This window comes from Anolis sagrei, chromosome 1 (assembly GCF_037176765.1).
Source record: "Anolis sagrei isolate rAnoSag1 chromosome 1, rAnoSag1.mat, whole genome shotgun sequence".
Classification (NCBI taxonomy): Eukaryota; Metazoa; Chordata; class Lepidosauria; order Squamata; family Dactyloidae; genus Anolis; species Anolis sagrei.
The window spans coordinates 109,519,710-109,530,626 of record NC_090021.1 but is presented as its reverse complement, the minus strand read 5'-3'; the positions used below and the strand labels follow the sequence as shown (position 1 = coordinate 109,530,626).

Genomic DNA, 10,917 nt, shown 5'->3' with positions numbered 1-10,917 from the left:
TAAACCACCTTATCCTTTAACCAGTTCACGTAATGGTTTTCCTTCCCCCCACTCCAAAATTAGTCTGCTGTTATTGTTGTTGCTAGCTATTATTGTTATGTTGTTTTACGCTGTCTTCATTGTTATTGCTTTGTTTTTAATTGTATTCTGCCTTGGGCTTGGGCCCCATGTAAGCCTCCCGAGTCCCTTCAGGGAGATGGAGGCGGGGTAGAAAAATAAAGTTCTTCTTCTTCTTGGAGTTTGCCCTGAAAGGTATGGCCAACATGTGCTCTATTTCAGAGGAAGGGACTGGCAAAAGCACCTCCGAGTATTCCTCAATTAAGCAAACCCTGTGATGGCGCCATTAGCAGACGTGCATCTTGAGGGCACAGCCAGAAACCAATGGAAGACGGCGCAAGGGATCATGGGATAGATAGCCACGGCAGGCTGGAAGGGGACGTTCCCAGCTCAGGCGAGGCCACGTGACCTCCCCCCTCCCCCGCCGCTCTTGGCTCTGTTTGTGCCCGCGATGCTTTGCGAGGAGGCGCGCGCCCGTTGCCATGGCGCCCGCCTGACTCGCGGCCTAGTTCGCTCCGGGCCCCCTTCCTCGGCGTGGGTGATGCCGCGGCCTGCTCTTTCTCCGGCGCGGGTCTTTGCGGAGTTGGCCCCGCATCCCGTCGTTGACAATGAGAACCAGCCGGGCGAGGCGAAGGGAGCTTTGTTGCCGCCCGGGACCCGGGAGGTTCACGTCAGCGGCAGCGCGGAGCTCAGTGCCCGGCCGGACCGGGCCCAAGTGACGATCCGGTTGAGCAGCCGGAAAGCGGAGGCCGCGGCGGCGAGAAGCAGCGTCTCCCGGAGGCTGGACTACATCACCCAGGCGGCCCGGCAGCGCGGAGAGGCTTTGGTGCGTGGCCCAGGCCTCTGGAGAAGTAGTCCCGGGCCTTTGAAGCAGGGATTCCCAGATCTGGTCCTCTGGCTGCTGTGGACTTCAGCTCCCAGAATCCCTGATAGTCGGGCAGGGCAACAGAGGCTTCTGGGAAGTGAAGTCCAAAACACGGAGGCCTCGCGTTTCCCACAAAACCTTTTCCCTCCAGGCTAATGAGAGCTTCATTGAGTGATGACGGATGCGCAGTTGAGTTCAGCTTCTTCACCTGCGTCTCGGCCAGGCCTGGTCCAACTTGGGCCCTCCCTCCAGGTATTTCGGACTTCAACTCCCACAATTCCTGACAGCCTCGGGCCCTTTCCTTTTCCCCCTCAGCCGCATAAGATGAAGCAGTTAGGAATTGTCGGAGCTGAAGTTCAACACACCTGGAGGAAGGGGCAAATTTTGCCAGGCCTGGTCTATACTACAGAATGAATGAAATCTGACACTTTCACTGCCATGCTTCATTGCTATGGAATCCTGGGCTTTGTAGTTTGGTGAGGCATCATCATCATGTGGGATTGTGGCGCAGCTGGCTGAGTGTCAGCTGCATTAAGATCACTGCTGACCAAAAGGTCATGAGTTCGAAGCCAGCCCGGGTCGTAGTGAGTGTCCGACCAATTGTGTAGCTCGTTGTCGACCTTTGCAACCCGAATGACAGTTGCATCTGTCAAGTAGGAAATTTAGGTACCACCTATGTGTGGGAGGCTAATTTAACCATTAAGACTCTAGCAATGCACTCCAGCAAAAAGCATGTGGGGAATGCGGAAGCACTTCATCAGTGTCGCAGATGGACGATGAAAGCGACAGCTCCCCTGGCAGCCAGAAAAAGTTAAATAGCCTCTGACTGTCTTGTCTATGTTGTGTGTCTTGGCATTGAATGTTTGCCATATATGTGTACGTTGTAATCTGCCCTGAGCCCCTGTGAGGTGAGAAGGCTGGAATATAAATACTGTAAATAAATAAATATCTCTTCCCCGCTTTATCTCTCTACAAAAGATATTCAGAGTGACTTACAGTAAAACCCAAATGGAATACAATTTAAAATCTAAAAATATACAAACATTAAAACAGAATTAAATGTATTAAATGGTATTAAAAATAAACAGTTAAAATCCTTTAAAACTTTTAAAAACAAAAAGGCATCAACCCTCCTCGACAGAAACGACTAAGGCTGGGTCTGTGTTGCCATGTAATCCAATTTTGTGCTTTGTATATGAGGCAGTTTGTTAGGTCTTTAGCTTTCTCTGCTTTCTTAAATTATGCCTGTCATGATTCCATAGCGCTGAGTCATGTTAGTTAAAGTGGTTTCAAACTGCATCCATTCTACAGGGTAAAGGTAAAGGTTTCCCCGACATTAAATCTAGTTGTGATTTACTCGGGGGGGGGGGGGGTGCTCATCTCCATTTTTAAACTGAAGATCCAGTGTTGTCCTAGGTCATGTGGCCAGCATGATTGCATGGAGCACCGTTAACTTCTCACCGGAAAGGTACCTATTGATCTACTCACATTTGCATGTTTTCAAACTGCTAGATTGGCAGAAGCTGAGGCTAACAGGAGCTCAACATATTCCCTGGATTCAAACCACCAACCTTTTGGTCAGCAAGTTCAGCAGCTCAGTGGTTTAACCTGCTGTGCCACTTCTACAGTGTAGGCACACCCTAAACTATATCCAAATCTTGGGCTCAAGGCTTCAGATAATGCTACATGATTTTTAATGCTGCAGTTGCAACTAGAACACTTTTTTAGTGTTGGTAAACCGTGCTGAGGCTTACATAGCCAGTATCCAAAATTTGTACTTCATCGAATAATCATCAGTATTCCAAAGAGCCCACAACCTGCAGTAGAAAAGTTTTCCTCACATTTGAGAGCACCTCCAGATAGGGAATCATTGTGTGTTTATGGATCATCAAATTGCTTTTTGCATGCTTTTCTTAGGGGTTTATTTTAAGACAGACTATTCAAGAGATACTTATGCCATTTCCTTCCTCTGAAATGTAGCCTACAACACCTGGTATTCCTTGGCTGCCCAAATCAAAACTGGAGGTAATTTCCAAACCTTTAAAGGTTGTGTGGAAGATGGGATGTCAGCAGATGTCACACGTTATCTGATTTGGTGAGAAATAAGCTCTGGATAAGTTCTTATACAGCCCTTAGAAGCCTTCTCCTGATGCTAAGAAAGATGGAGAATCAAATGAAGAATTTTTGAAAAGGACGAAGTAAGGAGGTGGAAAAATTGGCAGAATCTTTAAGATGGTTCATAGTAATATTTCATGTATTAGCTATCGCATGCCATTGCAATAATACATAGGACCACACGAGGACAGTACTTACATTTTTTTGAATGGTGTTTTGAAACTGAAAGCACTGGGGGAAAGATTAACCCAGTTCTTTATTGTTTGGAATCTTGATTTCGCCTAAAGAAAGTTTGTGTAAGTTTCTTTAAGTTATTACTACAGATTTCTTATGACAGTTACTCATCATTTTTAAATTTCCTCCTTTGTTCAATGTGAGCAAGATAACATTGACTTTGGCTTATGATAGATTTGATTATTTCATCTTCAAATTATGCTCACATTCCCACAATATAGAATGGAATTCCATTCCATTGGGAAAAGATTTGTCCCAAGCCTGATTTATGATTGGTTCCATTTTTAGAGCAGCCTCACTGGAATCAGTATAAAATAAGTGATTTTTACCTAACTAAAGCTATCTTGCTATCAATGACTCTTAAAAATGATGAAAATTAGATGCAGTACATTCTCATTTTTATTAAAGCTGTTTTAGGTTTTCTCAAAAGACATGGCCACTTTTTTGTTCTTTAATACAGGTTAAGCAAATTAATGATATTAAATGTGAATATTGTAATTAAAATTGCTGGGGTTTTTTTGTCCTAGGAAAACAACTTGACCGTGACAAAAAACTTCAGTAGAATAGACAATGTTTACAAGATGGAAGCAGAGGCAAGTATTTATGTATGAGCTGTGACAATAAAACCGTGTTAATTTTTGTAAGAAAAAGTAGCCAGTCCAATGTGAATATTTCAAAATAATTTCTTTTTCTAGCTTTCTTAACTACTTTTCTTTATTTATCATGTCAGAAGGGATTTGAGAATACAGTTATAATGTATAAAAAACAGAAACAAAGTTAAAAACTTGGCATTATACTAAATTTCCTTTGACCAGAAGCTGTCCACTTTGATTGCCTATGGTGTTGCTGTAAACATCTTTGATGCCACTTTAACTGTCACGACTCTTAACATTGAACTGTAGCGTTGGAACTCTACAACAGGATTTTAAGTACCCCTTTCAAACAACAAATCTCAGGAGTCCAGTGGATGGAATATAGTAGTGAAAATGGCTATTAAACTGTTGAAAATGTCAATTGTGGCTACATTCTTGGAAAACACATTGGGTTTAAACCAATATCTCTCAGTTGTGATATCCTGAAACAGCTTTTTTTTTTTAGGGTATATTTTAATAAAATAAAAAAGGCACTTTACTTGTTTAGGTTATGCAGTTAAGAGTAAATCCACCAACACTGGTGTTGGGAGAGTTGTATAACTGGAACAGTGCGTCATCTCAAGCACTTTGCAGAGATTTTACAGATTTTAAGCTTATCAGTGTTCCAAGAGAGGTTTATTTCATTAAGAGTAATAGTGTGTGCACATACGTTTCCCATCCTGCTTCTGAAACATTGGAATTTAGCTTTCATTTAAAAAAATTAGGATGAAATTAGAAAAGCTGAAAGCATTGCACTCTTACTGACACGATAACTTCTAAAACTATTTTGAATTTTGTGAAGATTTGTATTTTAATAGATCTTGCACTATTATTTATATATTTGTCATTTTAATTGATATTATTTAAATTATATTAATAAAAAATGAAGTAAGAACAGTTCGAACTACTATTAAACTGTAAATTTGGAATTGAGGTACTGAAAAACTTGTTTTTTCATGTGTAGGTGTGCATTACATTCAGTGATTTTGGGAAAATGCAAGATGTTTGTAACTTCCTGGTTGAAAAGCTAGACAGCTCTGTTATCATCAGCCCACCTCACTTTTATCACACAGCAGAGGCTGCCAATGCTCTTCGGTAAGTTATTTTTCTCCTCTGAAAAAAGTTAAGTTTCTTCCGTTAGGTTTGTCATTGTTCCCTGAAAGTTGCTTAAATTGCTGTTCTCTTGCTTAACCAGTTCTCTTACTTGCTTGGCTGTATGTTCTCTGCCTCTAGAATGAGAGCATGATAGGGTGAGGATGAAGTTCAACCTATATCTATTTAAAGCATCTTTATTTTATTTTCTAAGCTCTCAAGAATATCTTACACAGAATAGTGATAGAAACTCTGCTTATAGGTTTATACTTTTAAAAAATGTCTACATCCATATGCTAATCTGAACTAAAGCAGGAGAATTGACTCAACTGTTCAGTTGCAAGTCAGTGTTTATGTTATTTCTGATTAGTTAGTGGATCTACTCTAGCAGAGACAAGATATTGGACCTAGTCTATGACATACAAGAAAAAATTGTCAGTACTTAGAATTGTAGAGTTGGAAGAGACCTCATGGGCCAGCCAGTCCATCCCCTGCCAAGAAGCAGGAAAATTGCATTCAAAGCACCACCAATAGATGGCCATCCAGCCTGTTTAAAAGCCTCCATAGAAGGAGTCTCCACCACACTTGGGGGAAGAGAGTTCCACTGCTGAACAGCTCTCAGTCAGAAAGTTCTTCGTAATGTTCAGGTGGAATCATCTTCCCTGTAATGTGAAGCCATTGCTCTACGTCCTAGTCTCCAGGACAGCAGAAAACAAGCTTGCTCCCTCCTCCCTGTGACTTCCCCTCACAGAAAATATTGGTTCAGATGTGCATCATGACATAATCTTGAAGCCTCTGTCCTGCATACACTTACCTGAAAGCAACTCCTACTCATTTGAGTAAATTGGCAGTTTTGTTCTGTAATTTTGGGCAAAGTAGAATAAAAGGAAGATAAATAATGGCTTGAATGGACAAACTACTTCCTGTGACTCCATTAATGGAATCTTCCTATTTGTTTTTTTCCAGCCGTCAGGTATGCCTTGCAGCTGTAGGAAGTGCTCAGCAAAAAGCACAAGAAGTCTGCCAATTGTTTGGCCAGTCCTTGGGGAAGCCTTTGCTAATAAGGGAAGAAGAAGTAAAGGAATGGGAAGGGCATCCAGAAAATCACACAGCCAGTTTCTCAGACTCACCAAGTTTGCAACAAAGACTCCAGAGTGCCACCATCTATGCTTCCTCAAGGATATTTGCTGTTTTTGAAATAAAGGGAGACAGGAAGAGGAAAAAAGCAGCTCTTCTAAATTTGAACTGATTTGTAATTGGTTTTGCTGTCCTATGAGGGGGGGGGGAGCCTTTAAGAGGATCAGCTTGTATTTCCATGAGCAGAAATTAAAACGAGGACAACAGTTATTATCTTGGTCATCGAATAACATTGTATCCAACTTTAATTTTATGCGCTGGGCATCACATGTGATAGAAGAGAATCTTTCTGTTGTGATAAAGACATACATAAGTCTGGCTTCAATCTTCAGATTGAAGCCAGACTTGAGTATGCCTTTATCACAAGGGGAAGAGTCTCTTGTGTCCACAAATACTTTTTTTCTAATGTTGAATCCAACACCTTATGTGTTCAAGAAAACTTAAGGAGGATAAAATTGTTAACTAACAATAAGCTATTTATTAGAAAATGTATTCATTTATTCAAACTATTTCTCACTTTTCTTGCCTGGATGAAACTTGAAGGAATCAAGAATTGTTGCTTAAGTCTTATAAGATCTACACTCCTAAGTTTTTTTAAGCATTATACCAATTACCTTCAAATAATACAAAACAGTTTTCACTTTTAAAAAGTATTCCAACAGCTGAACTATATATATAATAAAAGGCTTGATAAATTTTCTGTTGAACTCCTCTAGACCTGGCACGACACAGAATATCTATTTGCTCTATCCACTCGGCCATAGAACTACCTTCCATAGTGGGCTGAAAGAGTGGGGGACTCCAGACCAGCTTTGTATGGGAAAAGGAAGCCTCCACTGTAGTCCAATTTGTTTTCTAAATGGAAAAATAATCTGGATATAATCCACCATGTTATTATGCAAGGTCTTATTAATTTACCTGATGGATTACTAGTGATCATAATCTTACTGAAGTACTGTGCTAGCATTCAGATAGGGGTAGAAGTGGTTGCACTTGCTCTAGGGTTTGGTAAACGTAATCTTCTGGTATGAAGTTATTCTGCAAGTGTACACAACCCTCTCTAACATTTGACTTCATGTGTGGGATCTGCTCCAATCTTTGTACAAGCAGTGAGTGGATGTTAGGATATCAAAAATATATCCTATTTTAACAAAGGTGGTTATCATTGAAAGTTCCAGATGTTGGGCTGCTGGGAGATCCAATCCAACAATATATAGCAGGTTGCATGATAACTTGAAGGCACCAGATCCCCTCTAGGGTAGACACATTAAACTAAGCAGGGTCAGTACTTGGATGGAAGACTGCTGATATATTTGAGAGGAAAGAAATGGCAAAACCAGTATTCCTTGCCCAAGAAGATGATGAAGTTCGTAGAGTTGCCATAAATCAATAGGCAACTTTAAGTCACACAGACAATTTGCTCCCCTGCTATAGAGGACTTTACATTGATAATGGACTATAATAGTTTCCCTAGCTGAATACGTTAGCATAGTCTGGAATATGCTGGTTAAATATTGGAAGTCAGAAACATAACAGAATGGTCACTGTCAGAAACAGCAAATGTCCCAAGCACAGCTTTGATATGCTCAAAAATAATAAAATATGGGCTGGAAATACTGAAACTGTCACACTGGGAAAAATGCTAAAAGTAAAAAACGTATGTTTTTTAAAAAGCAGTGGGATAATGGTGGATCAAACGTGATGTTAACTTCAATGTATTGCCAGAGTACAGTCTGCATAGAATTTGTTGAATCGGGATGAAAGGAAATATTAAGCACAGCTATTGTTGGAGCTACATACAATTAGACTTTTTGAAAGCTGCAACTCTATGACCTACAAGATTTTACATATTTTATTTTGCCAATTGCATTTTTCAGAGGGTTAATTCTAGTTTGCTTGTAAGAGTTGTATGACAAAAGTATATAGGAAACGAAAGTTCCCACTTCATTTTTTCCCCTCCCAAGTATGAAAGATCAGATTTGCGTAATAGTTGTCTATTTGAGTTCTGTGGCTAGTCTGTACTCTTGGAGAATCACATTAACAGTTCTCTCTGTACATACATTGATGGAATGGCTCATTTGTAAGTTTCCGTGTTCCATCTAGGGTACCAAATACATGTAGCAAAGCAATAGAGATTTAACTGAGGTGAGTGGGATAGCTTCTTAAGTCTGCTACAGGAAATAAAATGTTAACAGTTCAGTGTGACATCTCATGAAGTGGACTAGAGTTCTGTAAAATTTAAGCTATAATATTTAATATTGCATAAAGCTCTTATTTTAGTTTTATCTGATGCTTTCTCAACGTAGCCTATTTGTTCCTTCATAGACTTTTATAATCAAGCAAACAATCAAAATAAGGGGGGGGGGGGTTGCACTTCAATATTCACACTAAAAAAAAAAAAAACAACTACAAGACTGACATGCTGTGTGATCCCTGGCAGCATAGTCATATCTTTACAGCCCAAGGCCATTTTCTGTTAAGTGTAGCTGCTTAAAGATACAGTTGTGTGCAACTGTATCTCTAAGAGTTGGATAGCAACTCTCATCATCCATCGCTTGCTAGGCCTGATACGTATTTCTATCCTGACAGCTGGATGGCTATAAGTTACTTCCACAAAAAACACACACATTGCCGATTTAAAACCAGAGTTCAAGTTTTCAATACAGTGCATTCCACTTATGAAAACTATGTCTTAGGTTTTTTCAAAGGCTTTGAAGACATACAACAATTGTACCAAAATGGAACTGACAGCCTTTGTAGACAATTTCATAAAGATTTTGTGCAAGTTAAAAGAACGTTAAAATAATACCCTGGTTTCTCTTCAAGTTGCATAAATCTATTAAAATTTATGCTCAGAACTTCAGAGGGTAGGTGTTCCTATTGTCAACTTTGGCACTGGTCCCAGGTATCTTTAGGCCCAACTTGACAACCATTCTGTATTACTTTTTTCAGACTTGTCTGTAAATTTACAGGAACTTCCCCCTACTTCAATAAAATCTGCAAAAAACCAAATCTCTACAGTGGTATTATACTTGCACATATGGATGGCATTCAGATTTAACCCAGGGTTTTTTATTCACATTCTGTATGAAAGTTTTATGACTGATAACATGGATGTCCTCTAAAAATCAAATGATTTGAAATATACTGGGTTCAGGGTAGTCTCTACTGTTCAGCTAGACCTAAAATCTAGTAGGAATTTATTATTGCAGGAAACAGACAACTATGATTTTCCCCCATTTTCTCTTCCTCCTTGAGGCCTAGCTGCACTTCCCAAGGTTTTAAAACTACAGAATTGCATGGAAAAATGGGAACAAGAGACAAAGGAAACTCTTGTTGAGCTAAAGCCTAGATCTAACCCACTGCCTACGTAACCTAAGCATTTACAGCAATGACACAGCCTGCTTAGAAAAACGAGTTTTCTTATTTATTTAAAAATAGTTTTGTAGTTACTACATTGCAGTGACAGTAATTCTTACACATACATTCTAGTTTGTATAAAAGGATTCCAAGTAGTATTCATCAAAACCAACGTGTTTCACATAACAATAAAAGTTTTAATCAGTATGTACAAGAAGGGCACTGTTCATCCAGGTGAGAGACTGCACTTTATAACATGATAAAGCAGATTTCTAAAAGAAATTAACATTGACAAAAATTAAGATTTTTTAAAAACTGTATGCTATGTTTTGGATTTACATACTATACAAAATAGGCATCGGTTTATAACGTGTCAGTTTCAAAACTCTATTCCAGATAATTTTCCTAAATTGCTTTACAATATATGCCTCAACATTAAGTGACAAAGTATAAATAAATCACTCAAGGACCCACATGTCAGGTTTTTTCAGTGTTAATGGTCCAAAAATGTAACTTTGAAAAGTGTGTCAACAGCTTATTAAACCTGTGTTTGATACATATACCGTGTTAAATGCCCCCTGTGCAAGTGTATGGATTTGGTGCTGATATTTTTTCTTTAAAAGTTTGGTATTTTATCAACATAAAAATCATTTTTAAAAACATAGTTTAAGGTTTCCTGATGCAATTATCCACATTTTATTTTTTTAAGCCAATATTTAGCATTTGCTAATTTCTGTATCAAAAGGAAAAATGTGTGACATAAACACTCACAAATCATTTATATTTTAAAGAGGCAGATTCAGTCTTTTTAACATCTTCAAAATGTTCTCTCTCCTCTGTGGTACTTTTTAAAACACAAAAATGTACAAAGGTTTATAAGCAAATGGTATGTGTCAGCTGATACAAAAATATTTCCACTAGCAGAAATCCTGTTCTCAGGACTTTATGCGTTGGCAATAAAATACACTAAAGAAAAAACACCAGCACTAGGATTTTTCATGCGAACATCGCACTAGATTTCATCCAATAACTGTAGCCTTCCTGAAACACAAAGTACCTTCTATTCTAAAACGACTCTGAACTGAAAAACAAAAATAGGAGTGCTTCCAAAGTTTTTTTTAAATGTGTCACGATTTTTCCATAGTACTTGTAAATCCTGATTAAAATACAAATTATGTAAAGTTAACATATTAAAAATGCCATACCAGATTTTTTTATATTAGAAATTATTTTCAGACTTGTTCACTATATATGAAATGTACACCATTTTTTTAAAAAGTATAAACATATATATATATATGTACACATTATTTACAGCAAAAACTGACAGCCCTTTTATCAGGTGAATGCTTAGGTCCAATTAAATGAAGTGCAAGATTAAGCGATACATGAAACATACAGTAAAATCCGATCCAGTCGGTCTCT

At 38.8% G+C, this 10,917-nt stretch overlaps 1 protein-coding gene across 1 annotated transcript; it reads left to right on the top strand.

The window, feature by feature from the left end:
• The first annotated feature begins 495 nt into the window (after positions 1-495).
• Positions 496-9,144, top strand: IRAK1BP1 (interleukin 1 receptor associated kinase 1 binding protein 1). The gene is made up of 4 exons (XM_060752949.2): positions 496-883; positions 3,799-3,864; positions 4,868-4,998; positions 5,962-9,144. The coding sequence occupies exons 1-4, from the start codon at positions 509-511 to the stop codon at positions 6,242-6,244; spliced, it is 855 nt and encodes a 284-aa protein (XP_060608932.1). The 5' UTR covers positions 496-508; the 3' UTR covers positions 6,245-9,144.
• Positions 9,145-10,917: the final 1,773 nt, after the last annotated feature.